Source organism: Schistocerca gregaria, chromosome 2, assembly GCF_023897955.1.
Source record: "Schistocerca gregaria isolate iqSchGreg1 chromosome 2, iqSchGreg1.2, whole genome shotgun sequence".
NCBI lineage: Eukaryota > Metazoa > Arthropoda > Insecta > Orthoptera > Acrididae > Schistocerca > Schistocerca gregaria.
Window position 1 is genome coordinate 596,722,520 of NC_064921.1, and position 21,921 is coordinate 596,744,440.

At 37.4% G+C, this 21,921-nt stretch overlaps 1 protein-coding gene and 1 long non-coding RNA gene across 5 annotated transcripts in view; one reads left to right on the forward strand and one right to left on the reverse strand.

Annotated features, from left to right (window-relative positions):
• Positions 1 to 5,090, forward strand: part of LOC126334517 (uncharacterized) — a 35,515-nt gene extending 30,425 nt beyond the window's left edge. The window contains exon 3 of the long non-coding RNA XR_007564745.1: positions 4,895 to 5,090. This is a non-coding gene — a long non-coding RNA (uncharacterized LOC126334517). The remainder of the gene's footprint in view (positions 1 to 4,894) is intronic.
• Positions 4,526 to 21,921, reverse strand: part of LOC126334514 (H(+)/Cl(-) exchange transporter 7) — a 239,179-nt gene continuing 221,783 nt past the window's right edge. For all 4 annotated transcript variants that reach the window (XM_049996862.1, XM_049996864.1, XM_049996863.1 and 1 more), the window contains 6 exons: positions 19,592 to 19,771; positions 19,256 to 19,465; positions 18,986 to 19,150; positions 18,815 to 18,898; positions 5,428 to 5,508; positions 4,526 to 5,187 (listed from right to left, as the gene is read on the reverse strand). In XM_049996862.1, coding sequence (XP_049852819.1) covers positions 5,086 to 5,187; positions 5,428 to 5,508; positions 18,815 to 18,898; positions 18,986 to 19,150; positions 19,256 to 19,465; positions 19,592 to 19,771 — 822 coding nt within the window. In that variant the 3' untranslated portion in view covers positions 4,526 to 5,085. The remainder of the gene's footprint in view (positions 5,188 to 5,427; positions 5,509 to 18,814; positions 18,899 to 18,985; positions 19,151 to 19,255; positions 19,466 to 19,591; positions 19,772 to 21,921) is intronic.

The window sequence follows — 21,921 nt, forward strand, 5'->3', positions numbered from 1 at the left end:
AACTATGAAATGAATATTATTGACACCTCGGCAAAGAAGAATTACAAGAGAAATAAAAATTTAAATTAAAAAGTTCATAGTGGTGGATGAGCTTGCTTTTGAGAATAAGCTTTCTCAATATGTGGAGGATCAGCAGAAAGAGCCACTGGAAGTTCTTTGTTTACATTTAGCTTTGATTGGTAGTTCGAATTCATAGCTGACAAAATTGAAAATCCAGTCTTGCACCAGTACATAGCTGCAAAAGGAATCAGAATCTTTATTGCATTTTGGTTTAGCGTTGGGAAGTCCTTTCTAACATGTATCCAAAACACCAACAAAGATTTTATTAAATTTACTCTTCAGTGAAGTATCACAAATGAGTTCAATAATTGTTCTTGCTCTTCTATGTTTAGAAATGATGGCCCAGGAGCATTTATGAATGGGTTTTTAATCCAAGTAAATTAATCAAAATTGTTGCTGAAATATTTCCTGAAGTGAACTTTTAAGGTTGCAAGATGATTATGAAACCAAGTTTTTATCGCTATTGGAAGTATCTGATTATCTGTATCCTCTACCAGTGACATAGTAGGGAACATATCTAGTACGCTACTCTCCATTCGGTTTTTGTAACAGCTCTAATTTCTATTTGAATGCATTCACCTTTTCATTCCAAGATAGTACAGTTGCCTGATTACCTGGAAGTGAAGTAAGCCATTTTACATAAAAAAATCTCCATTGCTGAAACAGTCGGCCAAAGAGTGGCTTCTCTCCTATAAAAAACAGAATACCTCGTTCCTCAGTTCAAACCTTCTTTTCAGTACTTTAGCCCTTGAAAGCCATCGAGCATTACTAAAAAAAAGAGCAACTGAATTTGTTCAGCACCCATCTCCTCACATTTATATATTTTGCCTTAATAATATTAGCTGTTTGTATAATGGTTTTGCAGAACTTCATGAAGATTTGGACTAAGTTTTTTAGTAGCCACAGCCTCCCAATGTATCATGCAGCGAGTCCATATAGCAGCAGCAGCTACAGCTTTAACTTTGCTGGTAATCCACCATGAATTCCGGACATTGAGCGAACTCCATATGTGCATACTCCAATGCACCTATTTCATGATATACTGTTTTGATTTAAGAAAGTATTGAGAATGTCAAAGTTTCAGCTGTAGCTGTTTTCAGTATCAGCTCACAGAAAATAAATTCCTCTCAAATGTTAAATTCATCAACGAAACAAACATAAGTAGTCAAATGAGCGTCTTTATAAATGCCAGTTGCTTCGACCACTTGAAGTTCAAATAGTTTTGCGCAATTTACAGATTAACAGCTTGAGTACATCGTCAAAAATGCCAAAAATTCTTCTCTGCACTGTGCCATTAGAGACAGTATTACTTTCCAACTGTCGAGCAAATGAGTTGCCAAAAATTGTTGATACTATATCTATTGCTGCTGGTAAAACCAGTTTCTACAACTTTGTATGGTTTCTTGCATTTAACAATTCTAAGAGATATTTGATAAGAGGTTAAAAGGGCTTTAGATCTCACATTTGTATGGCAAAGTTCTTCTGGGTAGATACTAAAACGTTTAGTTTCCAGACAAAAAAAGTTTTGGTTTTTCTGTTAATTCAGGATGTTTGGCTTCAAGATGTCTCTCTAACTTGTCAGGTTTCATGCTATCAGCAGCTAAAATCGTTAAACAACTTTACACTGCCAACACTCTTCTTCGTTGATTGTAGTTTTTGTAAAACTAGCAATAAATAGTTCTCATTGTACCTCCTCATTGTTGCCTTTGGAGTATCTCCCTTCCCTCTGCCAGTTGACAGACCACTGCTGTCTTCATGTTTGTCACTAATCAGGAACTGCTTCATACAGCAATCAAGTCTTCCTCGCAAAGTATTATTATTATTATTATTATTATTATTATTATTATTATTATTATTATTATTATTATAGACTATAATTTTAGTCGCCACTATAATGATGCTTTGAGATACATGAGCCTAACCTTGCACTGCACAGGATAGTTCGGAAATAGTAACGACACAGGCGACAAAGGGTGTTCTGCCGGCTATTGAAGGAAGCAACGCCACCTAGGAACAAAGCCTACTCAGCTTGTGCGTGGAGGCTTTGTTCCTAGGTGGAAAGAAGTCCCCCAAAGCTCGACAATGTGACAGTATTTTCATTGTTGCCGACCACTTCTGGCGTTAACGCTGACATCGGGCAAAATTTAAACCAGATCAGCGGCATGTTGTTTGTTCGACAAAAGATAAGGCTAATCCAGTTCACAATGCACAGTCCCAGTTACAGGTTGCCTATCTAATGGCTTTCAGTGGCAACAAATTTGAATTTCAATATTTCATTTAATTGCTAGATTTATTGCTAGTAAGTCTAATGTTAGAGTTAGAAATTGTGTGTCTTGAGGGAGTATAGCTCATGGTACACAAATTATCCAGACTATGTGACTTTTCATGCTTTCCCGACGGATCTGCTGCAAATACTCTTCTTGGGTTTACCGCCAGATTGTATTGTGTAACTCTCACAATATTTCGTCGATGCAACTGCTAGACATCATCAGGTGGTGGTAGCTGCTGTTATCACTGCTGCAAGGTGCTACTGATGATAATCGCACGGCGGCGACGGAATTTATCATGCTGGGAGCAGGCAATATGCGTGCGCGGGATGACGCTCTTAGTTGGAGGAAAGCGGCGCTCCTGGTGCCCCCTGCTGGGAGCCGAGGAAAGGCCATCCGCGCGTGCGCTGTGGGCAATGACTGTGCTGCCTGGACGCTCCTGTGGTTAAAGTCCGAACTAAACCTCAGTTGCGCGTTTCGTCACTTGACGGATCGGAAGTTCTTGTTTCCCTTTTTTTTTTTTTCTTCGATTTAATGGCAGTCAGTGCTGGATTCCAGGCGGCGCTTAGTTGAAACCCTGCATCCCTGTTGATAAGATTGTCCGCTGTACAGATATGTATGGCCTCCTTAACAACACAGTCCCAGAAAGATGACGCTGGGGATAAAATTTCCGTCTGTTCGTACAGCATACGATGTCCCGTGTCCAGGCAATGCTCCGCTACCGCTGATTTATCAGGTTGCCCCAGGCGTGTGTGACAATGGTGTTCGACACAACATTCTTGCACGGTTCGGTAGACTCTATTCATCCAGTATTTGAGAATGAGAGCAATTAGTAACTTCCAAAAATTTTAAACATAATTTCAAACCTATTTGAAATTTTTGTCACTTACATGCTTACTGTCGAATATTTAAGACATTAACTCATTTATAAAGAAACCATACATTTGAAGCTGTTTCATTCGCAGAGTTTGATTCCTTAAAGAATCAAGAGGTTACTGCTTTATTAATATAACTTAATTGTCCACCGTACCAACATTTCAGACTATCCCCCCTCCCCAACCCTGTAAAAGTGGAGCTGTCTTTGCGTCCTAACTGGTCTGTGACACACATACAGAAGTGGCCGTTTGGCCCCCTTCGTTTTTCAAGCCCTCCAAAACGCATTGTTGGCTTCAGCCATAATACTACCCTCGTATGTAAGAGTACTGTAGCCTTATAAATTCATGTGGAGTTCACAGCAGTGCAAATGTTAATTCTTATACGTCTTCACTGCCTTTAGTTTCAATCAACTGAATGATCATAGTTTGTTGGCAATCATTAGAATTTTGCTGCTGGACTTATTTTAGACTTACAGATGGTTTTCCTTACAGATAAGCTGTTTCCTATTATCGAGATATCCAGGAAATACAAATGAAAACTTTTTATTTGGTGTTGCCTGATCCCATGATACTCTTTAGTCAGAATATCAGGGATTTGACAGCTTTTTTAGTAGTGTCTTGTGTACCAAACACATTAACCTATTTGAAGACCAATTACTTTCTTAAACAACAACACACAGACATTATAACATCCACATTCTACGCTGGTAGAACTGAATTGTTCTCATATTTTCTGACCCATATCCAGATTCCAGGAAGTTAAACTGCCACTTCATGTTTGTCATTTGTGGCTGCTTGCAGATGGCATAAGCCAGTATGGAATGTATGTATGTATGACAGACAGACAGTAAATAGTGTGGCCATTAAGATTCAAGTTTATAATTAATGAAGGGGATCTTCACGGTGAATCACCGAATACATTTCTTCCATTAATACCATACCCACATTTACAACTTCTCTATAGAACTAGAAAATTTCTGGCCTTTTACTCAGCAAATTAAAGTATACTGTACTTCTGGTGTGTGTATGTAGAGTACCACAGTTTATGAATATTTTTCACAGTTAACATGGCAAAAAGAAATTTTACGAAGATTATTCAAAGCAATATATGTGATACAATTTTTGTAATTCCCTTTTATGTAGTGTAATGCCGAGACTACACACATACCTGAAAGGAATAAGGCTGGCTGCCTCGTCATAATACTTTTCGATGTAGAGTAAGTCACCTAGCGTGACACTTATACACTAGGGTTTTGTATATCTAATAACACAGCTACACAGCTGGGGTGTTTGCATGGCAGGGTTTTAGTGAAAAATTGCATATTTAATATTAGATAATTTATTGGTCATACAATGCTTGTTTAAAAAGTATATAAAATATATTTACATATACTTCACAGCCATAAACACACATTACCACTCAAAGGTTAAGAAATTCACAATATGTCAGTGCATCATTGTACGTAGCATAAACTCCATAAAAATACTTGTGCATTGAAACATACAGTATAGTGCATTAAATGGTACAGATAAAAGATCACACTCAGGTTGAGAACATGGCTGGTAAGAATGGTTATTGTCTTTTAGTTTCATGCAGCAACAGCAAATTTTGCTTCCATTGTTTTACAAAGTTGTTAATATAAAAATGTTTCATACTGGAATCTTATTTTTGTTTTGTTGTTTGGCTTACAGGTCCAGTATTCACACACACACATAGGTGATGGAAAGCGATGGAGCAAACATTAACAGATGGAGAATATTACTTTCTGGTACTGCTGATTACACTTCCTGTCAATTTGTTTTTCTGTCTGTGGGCTTGGCTTGGATGGGAGCTTTTTAAAAATAATTAGGGCTACATTGAAATAAAACTGCTATCATGCCATTCAAATTTTTTCCGATATTACTAGTTCATCAAGTCCCATATTTCCTCTGTGCTTCCAGACTCTGTATCGCGCCAAGTCTTTCCGTGTAACCATACCAACCACCTGAAATCATTCCATATTAAGTCCAGATAATGGTCCTACTCATTATAGTATCAAATACAGATAATTTTTCAACTCAGATTTATGAACAGCTACAACTAATGTGCAAACAAAAGTTTCACTTGTGACCCTAGTAGATGTAGTTTTATATTATATGAAGTGTATTACTGTAGTAGAGTAGCATGTGACACACACATACACACAGAGACAGATAGATAGATCCAACTTAAAACAACAACTTACTTCATTGGCATCATTAACAACAGGCAAATGTCTGAGCCCCAGAGCACGAAAGAGTCTGAAGACGCGAGGGAGTGAAGCTGACTGCAAGAGGTAGAAATTCTGAGTTATACAATTTGTAGCAACTGTTCATATTTTATTATGTAGTATGAGACGCACAAATGTTAAGAGGTGCTGTGCTGTTGCACACCACATAGCAGTAATAGATGGTTATATAAACGATGATGATGATGATCCAAGCAGGTTGACAGAATTGTCAGTAACAGAATTTACACCAGGCTTCCATTTTTAATTCTCGTTGTTCCAGACAGTTAATGCATAGTGCTTAAGCACGGAACATAAACTGTACAGCACTTGACTAAACAATGAACTGTGGAGCAGAGCCAAATACAGGAAAATGTGTTTTAACCATTTCAAGCTGGGTGCAGGCAATCACAGTACTGCCTGTGACCTGCAAGAAAGCTCAACTCCTTCATTTGACCCACACTGTATACTTCAGTTATACTAGCTCTCCCATTGTTATTAACTATATGAACTACTAACAAAGAACAGATGCTTAAAAATCCTGCACCTAAACTAGTTTTATTGTTTCTAATTATGTCTCCACAAATCGGCTATGGCACAAAAACCTGTCTTAACAAATTCCTCTTTTTTAACATCCAATATAAATTAAGTGTTGGAAAGTTTTTTTTCTGAAGGTGTTTGTCAGGGGGCGTAGATTTGTATGAATATAAAATGTGGACAGAAGATAGAAAAGCTTTTGAAATGTGGTGCTACAGAAAAATACTGAAGATTAAATGGGTACATTGAGCAACTGATGAAGAGGTACTGTATTGAACTAGGGAAAAAGAAATTTATGGCACAACTTAACTAAAAGAAGCGATTGATTGTTACGATACACCCTGAGATATCAGTCTGATTGCGGTAAGGGGGGGGGGGGGGGGTAAAATTGTAAAGGGATGGCAACAACAAACAACTTCACATGGATGCAGGTTGCAGCAGCTATTCAGAGATAAGGTGACTTGTACAGGATATAGTAACAGGGGAGCTGCATCACACCATTCTTCTAAGCGAAGAGCACGAGTATGGTGTCTAGAAATTAAATTTATTTAAGTATGTTAAAAGCTTTGACAAGCTGGTATATGAATCAACAGGACATTCTAACTGCAAGGAAGTTTTATGATGAAATACTGGTAACAATTTCAGTTTTGTCCAGGTATGTGCAGACAAGTGTGTTATTTTTTTATCAGAGTGAAGAAGAAACTTTCTTTTCCAAAATATGCTTTGATCTGCAAGAATGATGATGAAAATGGTATGTTAGAAACAGATAGATGCCTAGGATTTTGTGATGTGCAAGCTTCAATATGCCAGGAAGTCAAACTGTAACCATTGTTGTATAAGGGGCAATCAAATGAAAATGAAACAGATGTGGGGGGGGGGGGGGGGGGGGGCGGAGGAATTAAATTATTTGTTTCAAAAGTAATCACCATTATTGTTCTTACATTTATCCCACAGTGAGACAAGACTGTTATTGCCTTCATGGAAAAAATGTTTGCAGTTGCCTGTGGAACATGATTGTACCCAGGCGTGCACTACTTCGTCCACAGCAAATTGGTGGCCATCAGTGTCTTTCTTCAGGCCTCCTCCATACGAGAATCATGTGGGGAGAGATCTGACTGTATGGGCTTTCCAGTGAAACTTTTTCAGTGAACTCTAAACTACCTTGGCAACATGTGGGTGGGCATTATCCTGCAACAAAATGAATGTAGCAAGTTTGTTTAAAGTATGCTGCAGAAGTTTCGCTGGGAAGCCATTACACATCCTCCATACAGTCCTGGTCTTCCCCATGCAATTTTGTGTTTACTGAGCTCTGGAGAAATATGTTCATGGCCATTGATTTGCTTCAGACAAAGAGGTGTATGCATGGGTACAATCTTTGTTTCATAGGCAATGGCAAACTTTTTCCATGAAGGTGTTGGGTGTCTTGTCTCAGTGGGATAAATGCATTAACAGCTGTGGCAAGTAATTTTGAAATAATAACTAGTTTACTTTTTTCTGTTTGTCTTACTTGACTGGTCCTTATATGTAGATTCTAATTGTAAAGAATATTCATCAATAGTAGTCACAAAAAAAGTCCTACAAGAAATTTTAACCCTTTTGTGGATGAGGAATTGCAGGTCAGAAAATCAAGTTACAAGTTTTATCTGAACAATGTAAATGGGATTTGTGGAAACTGACTGGCCAATACTGATCAAGTATCCCCTGCAGTTTTATGAGTTGTGTGGTTGCTTAGTGCCTCAACTAAATGGTTTTTCTGTTTTATAAAGTATTTCAACCTTCTTGTTCACTCATCCCAGTCCCTCTCTTCTTTCATGTCATACTCTCTATTTCATATCTTTGAGAAATTTTATAACAAACTAAAGAATGTATATACCACTGATACTGGACTCAATTGTGAAAATGATGACCCATCTTGATAAATGGTTTCTGATTCTTGTAAACTGTGAATCCTCACCAACCAGATTTAAAGATTTTCATAATGTACAGGAAACACTTTAAAAAGACATGTAAAATACTGTATTCAGGGAAAAACAAACCCATTTTGATTTTTCTGTGAGACTGAAAAATTTAACTTAAAGATCATATTTCTGTATTTAATAAATGGCTCGAGACACTTAATTGTAACTATTCCTGGCTGAAGTTCTAGATTCTTGTCTGCTTTGTTACAGCTCCAGGACTTTAAGAATGTTACTATCACTGTGGAACTTTTCCGAAGCAAGCAGAATACAGCCTCACCTGAATGTGGAATGTGACTCTGAACATGGTTATCTGTCATGTCTCTGAATTTACTCTTTTTCAGTTATTTATTTTCTGCTATCTGTCTGGCTGTCTACCTATGGCAGAGCTACTTGGCCATGGAACAAGTCAGTAGACAGTATACAGAATGCCAATAAGAAAATTTGTAAACAAAAAGAATTAATAAAAACACAAATTTGAGAAGTATACGAATAAATAATACAAGACAGAGAAACATTCTCAACACTGCAAGGAATTTTTTTGCAGAATAGGAGTGGTGTGCCACAAGGAAACTTTGCAACTTGGATTTAAATACACAGGGTTTATAACTTAGGTCTCTCTTCCCTGGAAGCCTATTAAAAATGAAACTTGTTGAACAATTCACTTATTTCTGGACAATGCTCAAGGAAGAGTTACCGAGTGCAGATCTTTTTTCCATCAAATGTCCACTGTGAGGAGGAGTCAATACTGTCAACAAATCCCATGATGAATTATATGTACAAGGACAGCAGAGTCAGAATTCCAAGACCCCTCAACAATGGCCTACGCAAAGTTCCCAGACAGACACCCATATCAATTTTGCCACCATTTTCTAAGCTAAGAATATTCTTGCTCATGCACAGAGTTGCCCCAAAATATAACTCTAACAAGGTTATACCGGTAGAGTGTAAAATACAGCAAGCTGGAATTACTCCATCTGCTATGATTAAAACTCCTGATAACTTTTTTCTCTTTCTCTGATCTTTAGTGTACCTTGCTACAGTTATCATACTTGGCATGTATGAAGGGCAGTCGAAACGTTTTCTATCTGAGATAGTTACCGTAATGTCTCGCACAAACACCACCACCTACTTTTATGGTGACCCTTTATGGGTGTGCAAATCAAATTTCACAGCTCCAGCTTCATTAATTTTGCTGCTAGGATGCATTGTATACCGTAGTGTACGCAAAATGGTGTATCTCGAGAGAATCAGGAACCGTGCTGTGATTAAATATCTTCAATTGGAGGGAATGATGCCCACGAAAATTGCGGAGGACATGCAGAATACACTTAAGGACACTGGTCTGTCATATGCAACAGTGAAAAACTGGGTATCCAACTTCAAATGTGGAATAAGTAGTGTGGAAGATGCGGCAAGGAGCAGAAGGCCTGTCACCATTGAAACAGTGACTGCAATTCATGATATGATTTTGCAGGATCGTCAAACAATGTTGCATTGAAACCACATTTGGAATCTCCCATAGACGTGCTCATCACAGTGTTGTAGGTATTTTGGGAATGCGAAAAGTTTAATCTCGGTGGGTCTCAAAAGTTTTGACTGCAGATCAGAGATGGGAGGGTGTGCAGTGTTGCGAAGAAATCATCTGCCAATTTGAAGCACATGAAAATGGCTTTCTTGCAAGGTATGTTACAATGGACGATATGTGGGTTCACCACTTTGATCGTGAGACAAAACAAGTCACAACAATGGAAACATCCTTCATCCCCTACCCAAAAAATCAGCCGCTAAGGTTATGGCGTTGGTCTTCTGGGATGCAGAAGGGGTAATTATGGGGGATTACTTGCAAAAGGGCATAACTATCAATGCATTATACTTTGCACCTCCTGCACTGTTTGAGAGAAGATTGAGACTTGCAATCTAAGACCTTTTATTTGATTGGTTTGTAGAAGTTATCCAAGTGTTCCCGCAAGTGTGTTAATGTACATGGGTATTATATTGAAAAATATAATTGGTATTATGAAATTTCTGTCATTCTTTATTTGTTAGGCTAGAAACTTTCCAACCCCGTCATACACAAATATTTCAAAATGTTATCTAGGCATAATTGCACCATGATCTGCTGTTCAGGTTATTTATTTTAATGGGCTGATTCTTCTAGTGCATAAAGTTTCATAGTAAAAAGATACTGTATAACTGAACTTCTTAATTTAACACCCAGTAGTAAGTATTTAGTGGGCTGATCAGTAGATCCAATCATCTTGCAAACACTCATGAATAATACTGGCATTGCAACTTTTCAGCGACATTTTTCCATTTCTGTGAATCTAATTGAAGTTCAGAAGTAACCCCATTTTCCATTGCAGATTTTGCCTCTGCTTGTTGGAGTCCATCATTATTCCTTCACTGACCTGAACTTTATGCACAGTGTGGTATACTTCACTGATTGATTAAACCATTAAAATTTTTGCATAGTTTATCATAGATTTTCAATATGATGTCTATGCCTGTGTGTGGTATTCTCATTGTGGATGGATAAAATGGTTTCATAAACTTTTCAAATTTCCTAGACCACCACATATTTCATAAACAGAATTACTGTTAATACCTACAATCATCCTGAATAGCAAAATCTGACCTAGCAGTTTTGCAGGCAATTGTGCAGTTTCTGAAACAATAATTTCTTCATATGTGAGTGCCACCCAAAATCCTCAGTCCACTACCAGTAACCACCTTGCAAGAGACATTAACTGTGCTAACATTTCCACAAGAGAATGCACATTGATTTCAGCGGAAAGAAAGTAATGTCTGTGTCTATAAACACCCTAGTGTCTGAAACTTCCTGGGAGATTAAAACTGTGTGCCCGACCGAGACTCGAACGCGGGACCTTTGCCTTTCGCGCGAGTCATGCTTCGATAGCTCAGATGGTAGAGCACTTGCCCGCGAAAGGCAAAGGTCCCGAGTTCGAGTCTCGGTCGGGCACACAGTTTTAATCTCCCAGGAAGTTTCATATCAGCGCACACTCCGCTGCAGAGTGAAAATCTCGTTCTGGAAACATCCTAGTTTCTCCTCCAATTTAAGTTTAGGATTAGTTTGATTAAACTGTGTTGTAAATAACAGTCGAACCATCAATTTCATTCGAACAACTGATTGCTGTATTTTGTGACCTTCATTAAAAACAGGACCAAGTCAAATATGTATGTGTATTATCTTGGATGGATGTCTACAAGACACAAAGTTTACTGTGACACTTGACATAAATTTGAACTTGGGTTCTTTCTGTGTCACACTCAATAATTTTGTTTTGGCAAATTGTACAGCAGCTATCAATTCGTTGATAATTTTTCTAAAAACTATGCTTCAACAATTTTATAACTAAGCTAATAAATTCTGCTACTGGACTTTTGTCAAATATGAGAGCTAACCTGATTTATGTACTACTTATGTTGCAAATTGAAGGAACTGGTCATTGTCCTAACAGTATAATATTGAGATATGTGGGAAAGTGAATACAAAACTGTGGAGTTGTGTTCATTATCAAACAAGCACTATCCATTATTTATTAAGGATTTCAGTTTCAGGACTACAGACTGGGGTGCTACCAAAGAGGTAAAGAAGAAGAAACGACATGTAAAAGCTAGCAAAGTAAACAAGCCTTTGCATTTCACAACCAGAGACACTGGAGGTCATTCTTGTAGTGAAGACAGCTACATTCTGTTCCTGCACAACATCTTTAACTTTATACTTCAAACAGTGTCTTCCACCTACTCTCAGTCCTTAGACTTTCAATGGGCAACTTCAGTGACTGGCCAGCTTGGGACAATAAAATTTCACGTTCACAAGAGTTCCACGCCAGAAACAGCATGTATTGCATTTTGTTGCAGTTAAGCATTAACCTGTTCTCTGAAAGACAGATGCTGAAATTACTGACTCTCCTCTGTATTATTTACATTATGTTCCATGTTTTTTGACAACACTATTGTCATCTGGAGGAAAAAAAAGAGAAGTGATCTTTCGTGTTTATTAATTGATCACTGATATGTATCAAGAAAAGCAATGGACCTACAACAGAAGCCTTCAACATCCCATACTTTATGTGACTCCAGTCCGATTAAGACCTCCTCCCTGTTATCGATGGCAGACAACCTTCTGCCTCCTACTTTCAAGATATGCAAATGAACCATTGTTTAACTTCTCCCTCATTCCATAACATTTCTACTTATCCATGGCCCACACAATCAAATGCCTTTTTTACATCAAAGAAAATGTCTTCTTTTTTTTGAACCTATTATTTAGTCCTGACAGTGCCTGAAACATGAAAGAATTAGTTGCACCCTCTGTGGATACCCTGTTCCTGGAGCTGAACTGTGAATCCGACAGCTACTTATCTGTATTGAGACATTCCACCTCTTTCCTATATGTTGCTTTCTCAAGAACTTTTGAAGGCACTAGTTGCAAAGAAATTAGCTGGTAACGGTCTACATTACCTGTTTCACTCTTTTTGCAAACTGGTATTTCAATCTCTCAGGAAACTGGCCACACATGAAAGACACACTGAAGAGGTGGCTGAACAGAACTAATGTGCAGTGCAGTGATCATTATCCTACTTGCATTCTCTAATACCAAAAACAATCTTTACTCCTTAATGATGTAATAATTGATTCAATTTTGTCTTTGTGTGTTTTATGTACATGTGTATGATGTATATGTCTCAGAAACCAACTTCTAAGAGTTCTGCATATTTGCCTATATCAACAAAATTTTGATTTAACATGCCGACTATTGACAATAAATCATTAAATATTTTTCACAACTTTGGTCGATCACCAACAGCTACATTCTCACAGAAAAGAGGTGTAAAATGTTGAGCTCTCACAGTCTGCCCCGATGCCTCTTTCACAGTTGGCCATATAGTTTTAATTTTGTTCTCAGACATTTCTATTCTCTATGGTCTAAAGCACTGTTTCAGCCTGTTTTAGCACTTTTCAATACTGTCTGTGGTTAATCTTACTGTTCTTCAGATCGTAATACAACTCCTGGCTTCTCCTACAGGATGGTCCCACATCATTATTTATCCTTGGCCACTTATTGATATAGCATATCTGCATACAATTTTTAAATGGGAAAGAACTAACAAAGAATATGATAAAGATATGAAGAAATTTATTACATTTATTGTTCAAGTTGTGTGTATTGTAGACCTCTTGCCAAGTTTCTTCTTGGAGATTGGCTTTAAATGTCTGCATCACAAGCCGAATCTTATATTTGAATCTTTTGTTCACTACTTTGGGGTATGACTTTGCCTAATTACTTTCAGTTCATCATGCTCTAACAAGCAATTAGTAGTTTTTCTCGCACTGTTCCCTTCAACTAGAGAACAACCTATGAATAAATCTTCTATGATTGTGCATCTGTTTCTCTGAACTCTAGATGGAAAGTACTTTCCATAGCAAGTTATTACATTGAAATAAGTCAATTAACATTGGTTTCCCTGGAGAAGTCAGTCAGGAAGTTTATACTAAAATTCACACACAGATTATATGAAGAGAGGTTTTTCAAAAGTAGTAGTTAATGTGTCAGTCACCATACAATTATTAAAGACAAGTGGTAAAAGTTAGGAAGCCTGAGACAGGCAATAAAAAGCATGCTGGCAATTGCCTGAAGTTATTTTTAAAAATATGATGGAAAACATATAGCATGAATGACTTTTGAGACCATTTTATTGACAACGACAGAGGTCGTGGTGTGAGGAATGGAGTTTCTAAGAGTTCAACTGTGTTATTGGCCCCTTTATATTATTAACCAGCAACAAAAGTGTACAGATTAAAAAATCCATCTTTTGGACTTTACTGAGGCAGAGGTTTAAAATGAAGAAGTAATGTTAACACCAGCTACACGAGTTGAGACTCTCATTCTCATCATAAGTTATCCTTTTTTAAATCATCAATTTGAAGTACTTGAATTTTTTGAAGTAGCAGGCATGAAATAAACAACAAACAAATAAAGTAAAATTTTGCAGGTAATTTAGGATAGATTGGGCCAAGAACTCCAGGGTTGTCACACGTTATAACATATGGAATACCACAAGTTAAGAGTAGATAAAATAAAGTGTAGGATACATACAGGTGAAGGTAGATCAGTGGGAAGAAGTCTACAGACAAAGGCTCCTACAAGGCAAGTATACTGTATGAAAGATGTTTTGCTATCAGTGTAAATAGTACGTGCAGTGGGGAGGGAGTATCGTTCATAAAAATGTGTTACAAAATCCCTAGATGACTTTCTCACTGTCCTTCAATCCATCAATATTACTGTACTAAACGTTACATGGTCACTTAGGATCAAATGGAGAAATAGGTTAGTATTTAATGTTCTGCTGATGGCGATATCATTAGACATGCAGCACAAACTTGGAAAGAGGAAGGAAGTGGCAGAAAGATGAGAATTTGAGCCCTTGTCCCTTGTTTCCACTGTACCAACTCACTGAAAACCAAATAGAACCTAGAGCAATCAGTATTTGGATTTCTGAAATCTGTGGTGCCACACTGAAGATCCACTCATACAACATGGGCAGACACCACAGGGGATCCTCTGTCTGCAGAGTAGACAGGCAAAAAAAGCTCCCTGTCATTGTTACCCCTCTTGTTTTCAGGAAGTCCAGTTCTGTAAAAGAATCATGTTGTTGTGATTTTCTTCTAATGAATCTTAATTGTGTAATTAGCATAAAATGTTTACAACATACTTTAAAAGATGAATACCTTTTGCTTACACAAGGAGACTATCAACTGTGCTACTAGTGCGGAAAGCTCTAGCCACAAGGCAGGCCAGAGTCCAGTAGGCCTGGAACAGATGGACTGATGCATTTATATTCGAATACAGTTCAAAATCAGTGAATGGAAAAACTTTGTTAGAACTTGTCAATTTGCCCCAAGGAGGTGTGCAATTGCCACATTGCATCACATGCCCTTTGTATGTCAATGTGTAAAGGTTATTGACAGTGACTCCAATGGCAGAAGGTGCTTTATTGTCAATGTAGGCTTTTCAAATCTGCAGTGAAACAGTGGAAGCACATTTCATGTTTCCAAAACCTGGAAACTCTGATAGGCTATCTGTTCCAAGAATTTGTTTAGGTCCGTTGTTAAACTTTTCAGTCTGCTGCCTGGGGTTTTTACCAGGTTTCAGAAATGGTAATATGATACTTTCTGTCTTTTGTATTGAAGAGACTGCCTTTTGCCAGATCCTGTTAATCATCAGGATACTCTTGTTTCGTATTCCCAGTAAGGTGATTCAGCATTTGATTGTGCGCGACATCTGTTCCTGGGGAATTATCGTAGCATTGCACTAGTGCAATGTTGAATTCTGAATCTGTAAAAGGGACATAGGATACAACATTTTGGAAGTTTGGTGCTGAATACAATCAGAGAAAAAATTATTTGAGGCCAGCATTCCAGCATAATGTGTCACCAATAATTTGGCTACATTGAAAATATCAGTTTAAAATTGCAGGTATTCCAGTCAACAAAGACTTGTTGTTTATGTTTTACAGTTTGATCCACACTTTGCCTTCTATTATACATGTATAACTGAAGCAACATACGAACAGTCTTACTTCTGCTGTGTGATTAAATAGCATGCTTTTACTTGTAGTCATGTGTGTGAAGTATAGACTTATCAGAGAGGTGATTGGTTTGGCATGACAATGTTCTTTAGATTCCTGACAGCTCAGAACTAACTCCCATCATGGTATTGCATTACATGGTGTGTGGGCATTCACATTTGTTTTTAGTAAAAGTTATGCCAGCAAGGAGATAACACAGTGATCTGTATATTCAAATGGTCTGAGTAAACACTGTCTAGATCACAGTTGGACAACCCCAGATCCTTTAAAGATTCTAACTCCCATGTATAAAATAACCTGAAATCTCTGATTACAAATGAGTTAATTTCTTAAATATTTTCCTTTAAGAATGTTAAATGAGAAAAAGTTTAAGAATAATGCTTAAGGTATGTTGGAAGCCATGAAGTGCTTTCATTGTGAAACAGTGGATAAATATAAACTGGGTAATTTGTACTCCAGTTTAAGCAAAACCTAGTTTTTCATGCATCTCAACATTTATGACATATGTCTTCATTAGACAGCATGAAAATGGAGTAAGCGATAAACATTTTTCCTTTCATCATTTTGTGTAGAGTGTTAGTTTTAAACCTTTTATGAAACTTTTTGTTGCTGTGTGTAAACTATGTTGCTCTCGTTTTCTCAAAATACTGGATTAATAAAGTCCATTTATTTGTGTACCGTAAGTTATGCTGCCTCTGACTGTAATACCTCTCTTATTGTGTTATACTTTTAACATACTTCTTACTGTGAGTACAATGTGACAGCATTTTAAATGTGGTCAATAATTGTGTGAACTACTAATATTGAATTTTTGTTGCCGCTACACTGCATCTGTCATCAGGTTCTGGGATAGCATTTAAGTAATATTAATGTTACTTATTTTCGAAGACCAGTTTTAGCCGTATAGGCTATCTTCTGATCTAGTTGCCTAAAAGCTCTTTACTGCAACTGTTGCACATTAACTTTTTTTAGGTAACCACATCTGAAGACAACCTAAACTGGCTAACATTGGTCATTGAAAACAAATAATATTGTGATCTAGGTTGTGTTAATGTGACTCAGACTTTCACTCCCCCCCCCCCCCCCCCCCACACACACACACCCACCCACACACACAAACAAACAAAACAAAACAAAAAATCCTCAATATTCTTTTTTGGGATAGTAAAGTAGGCTTAAGGGTGTATCCCAACTGGGTTTTTGTGGAGCCACTGCATTCAGTGGGTGTTAAATGTGGTACCATTAAAATGATTTGGCAATAGTGGACATGTAATTGTATCACATGCATACTAAACCTGTAGGTGATATGTCGATTGAAGAATATGTGCCAAGGGTGATACTAAAATGTATCAGGTTTCCTGTTTTCATTAGTCAAAAATTAAATTTTAAAGAGGAACCAGTTGTATAGTTGATACATCTATTTGTATTATCACTGTTCCATAGATGATTGTCAGCACTTAAGTCACCTAGCTGTATAATAGGAGAGTGGGGGTGGGGGGGGGGGGAATTAAATAGATCTTTGATGTCTTGATAGGCTATATTTCTGTTTGGGAGGGGGCGATTTATAAGTTGCCAATCATTATCAATTAAGTCACTTGGGTTCTACCAGCTACAGCCTGCAGTGTCATGTTCAGTGATACTTGCTCACGAAAAACATACAATTGAACCAATGTGTAAATGACTAGAATCCTCTGTTAAGTTGACTGTTATTAAAAACATGGTCATTTTGGATTGCAGGAAGGTTATCTTCCAATAATCCTAATTATTTTAGTGCATGAAATAAGGTAGAGATGAGCGACATCACCTACTCAAGTTCAGTCTGGCACTAATGACAATCATTACAATCTGCTGGTACCATAGATAGGTGCTAATTTTAACCACTGGAAGGTTCATAATTGTGTCAACTGGATGAAAGGCTTTGAGATAGGGCAGGCAATTTAATTTTTTAAATCCCTTTTTTTTCCTTTTTAAAAACTAGGCTAGCCTGTGAATGGTGAATGTGATGGTCTAGGTAGTTTCTGCACAGCTGAGATTGTTCATATGGATGTCATGTGGAGTTATGCCACAGTTTCTACTGGCAACTTCTGCACTACAGCGAGGTGAGCCAAACATATTATAAATTAAAGTTCCCTGCTGATTTTTCTTTTTGTATGTGAAGGCTAAGCTAAGGGGCTGTTGCAGGGATTTTTAATAGTTTTCACTTACTGACAGACTGATTCACAAGGACAGTTTGTTTATATTGGTTTGTTATCAAAATGAAGAATATCAAAAGTCCTTCATGATTGGTGGATAGTGCCATTTACTTAAGTCGAAGGCTCTCACCACTTCGGCCACACAACTGTAGCCAATTCCTCATGGTTTGATAGCCATTGCTCAAACTCCCAGTGTGCCAAAAGGAATAGACTTCTACTCTTTGGTTAACACTTGGGAGGCAACAGCTCGGACATCTGCTGTGTGACCCCTGCTTTCTCAGGAACTGGTCAACAGGGTACATAACCACCACAACATATCAGATAGGCCACCACATTGGCTCTTTGGCAAGAGTAGTTGACCTAGTGAGAATGGGCATTATTTAGATTTTTAAGTCATGAATATTGTGTTATTTAAAATGTTCTTCACCAAATGAGCCACACTAGTGACAAAATCTGGGAATGAGAGATGAAGTAGTCATATTCAGAAGAGGAAACTTGACTTTAATTTGCCAAAACCGGTAATAGAGTGAAGAAAGTAAGAGTAATAATGAATGACCAGGTTCTTGTCAAGATGTAACACTGGATCAAAAGAGTCTGAGAAAAGAGTTGGAGGAGGAGGCATTTGCAACATAACAAAGGGAGAAAAAAATGCTGCAGTGGTTTAGGTCCCCATTCTCTGATGCATGTACTCATGAAACAGTTGTGGGCCATATGGCTGGACTGAGGAGGGAGACATGTTCTGACATTACTTTACTTACATAAGAGATCTTTGTCTACTACTAATTTAACTCACTTTCCTTACATTTGCATTATTGCATATAACATTTCTTGAGTCTCCTGCTTAGGGGGCATTCAAATTCCATTATTTATAGCTATATGAATTCACAGCATTGCAGTATTTATGTAAACCAAAGTATAAAAAACTTATTTCCAAGACTTTAACTTGCAAGCAGTTAGCTGCTTTCTTTACTCAACAAACTGCTCCAACTCTGCACTCTCTCAGTGAAAGCCATTTTATGTAGTTTACAATAATTCAAACAGAGTATAAGAAGTTTTTGTCACTTACATGCTGAACAGTGTAAGGTGACTGATTCATAAATGGCCGCAAATCCACACTGAATGTCCTTTCTGTCTCTGATAACGAAACCTCCTGCAATTCATAAAAGATTTATTTGTTTAATACATTATTAGATGAGGCATTATATCTGTATAAGTATGATGTAGAGCTCTGACTTACATCAATACTTTCATAACGTGGATAAGCATCTCTAAATAGTTTAATTGGAAGTTCTTTAAAATTCCATATTTCACTAGATTCATTAAAAAGCTTATTTTTTAAAATGACTATTAATTGAGACCTCAGGATCATCCCTCTGAGTGTGCCACATGATCTTGAGTTTCCCTGTGAAAAAAATTCTCATTAAAGTTGAAAAATACAGATTTTTAAATAGTGTAATCAAGTGAGTAAATGTCAATAAGATATATGGAAAGCATTATATTTACTAACTTCTTTGCTGAACTCTGGATCCACAACAGGAAAACCATTATGTTCTTCAGATTTTAATACATCAACTATATGACCCACATTTTCAATGGTCTTGAGTGTTACAACAGGGTGACTCATAACTTCACTGGCATAAATGTTGTTAGATAAAGGAGGTGGTTCCCAAGGCAAAATAGGCACTCCACAGATCTGAATATGTATGTCATAAATTCCCTAAAATATATATAGATGCAGCACAGTATTAATAATTAAAAGTTTACTGAAGGCTAGGCAGATTATTTTCTATATAGATAACCTATGCACAAAAGTGTTAGAACTACAGTACTTCTTGTCTGTTACCTCATTGAAGAAGTCTCCAAACCATTTGGCAGTAATTAATGTGAGCATCAGAGGTAGGCCAAATGTGATATTTCCTGTCGCTTCGATTAATATGACTGTCAAGCTGATTGTCATTCGCACAACTCCACCAAGCTGAGCTGCAGCCCCTATTACAGCATACTTTCCAGGGTCAATGGTGCCCTTCAGAAGACAAATCACAGCTAGTGAATGGTAGAAAGTTTAAACATATGAAATTCATAACAAAGCAAAATCAAATTATTAATGCAGCGGCATTTCTGAACTTGTGACTGTTACTGGCTTGCAGGAGCTTTGAAGAGAGACTGCATTTACACATACTTTCAGTATGATAATGTTGTTTCAGTTGGGGATTTTTATTGTAATCAATTGACTAAAAAATAATTTTGCAAGTATAAATGTGTGGATATCCACTCTTGGAAACTTGTCTTTAGATTTACCCACAAATGCCCAGAATCTAATAGAAAATAAAATTAATTTCAAACACAAACTGAAAACACATAATTTTGACAACTCTTATACATTTAAAAATTAATCTCTAGAGTGGAAAAAGCAGCTAGGTAAATGGTCGGCATATTGTCAAGTTTTTCATTGTCAAAGAGTATTATGATAACTGTGAACTGGCATGTACTACTCCACAGAGAGAGATCCATTCAACATTTAAATAACTAGCTGTGCACAACTACAAACTGCTCAGTGGCAGGTAACTAGTGGCTAACTTGCGTTAACTAGTGGTAGGATCTCATTCTGTATAATGATGATGAAAATGAATGTAAAGATTGATTCTACATCTGCATCTACAGGGGACTCACCTGAAACTTGCATCACAAATATTACACAAATAGAAAATGCTATTGCTGCGTTGTTTTCACTGTATTCATTGATAGTCAGGGGCTCATATTGTTAGTCAATAAACAGATAGTACTAATGTTTAGAAAGTATATTTTCTGTGCAAATATACACTTTTTAAAATGGAGCAACACTTATTGACACTATCAAACTAAAAGCGGAGCAAATTAGGATGTCAGTGACGTTTATTGCAGGATTCTAGTGCGAGTCATTTACGAGATACCGTATTTTGGAAAGTTCCCACACCAACACCTGCACACTATCTATGGTACTACACACTAAAGAACAACACAAATGCATACACTAGTTATGTGGATTCTAACCAGTGATGGTACTATTGATCATCGCAGGTCGTGTTCAAAAAGACTACCGGCACCAGCAATACACACTTCCAATCTGGTATGGAACAACTGCTGCACATGTACTAGCATTTCAGCAGGATGCATATCATTGGGTGCAGTTGGTGTGTCCTTGTAGACAGCATCTTTCAGCTTTCCACACAGAATCAAATTCCACAGTAGTCAAATCTGGGAATAGGCTGGCCAAGATACAGGTCCCGTGTCCTATCCAATGATTTGGAAACAATTCATGAACACATGCTTTAGTACTTTGTACACTGGACATTCATTATGTTGGTACCACGGGTCCCTCCTAGTCTGCAGAGGAACGTCTTCTAGCACCCGTTGAAGCATTACATGGACAACTCACTCAATTTTATGTAAATTTAACATCACAAAACCCAAGGAAAGCACAAAAAAGTACATTTATCTGTTAAATAACTTCAAATCTAAATAACTTATGTCAATTAATCTTGTGAAATTTAATTATAATTCTGCAATTAACATTTCAGAGAGAGAGAGAGAGCGGCAGTCAGTTTGTGGCTGATTGCAATTGATTATGATACTTGTTTTTGTTTTAGAAAATAAGCGAAGAGCGTTCCTGCGCACATCTCTCTCTCTCGTCTGTTAACCTTTGTACTGATAGAATGCACTATAACCGCATTCCTTGCATACCAGTATCTAATCTTTCTTTTGTGTAGACATATCCGATATTCTGCCACTTTCTCATTTGCAACTCCCTGCAGTGTCCCTGAGATTAACTGCTGATTATCATGAAGCATTTTGCTAACTTGAATGCAATCACGGAACCTTAAATGATCTGGCCACTGTCTCCAAGCTATGATTCCATATTGCCCTGAATAACATATATCGGCCCTGCAAAATTGGCAGTGGTATTATAAGGTGTAATCTTCTTTAAATTTACAGCATTTCTCTAGGAGTCAATTTGGCCACTAACAAAAATGCATCCATCTGCTCCAGTTATTTTCAACAGTTTTCCAGGAGGCTGTGATAGTTGTGTGTGTTCAGTCTATGAAAAATGGGCATATGAGCTGATAGTTCGCTATCCTACACCACACATTTACATTCCTTGGACACTGACCTTCCACCCGACAAAGCCAGTGTGGA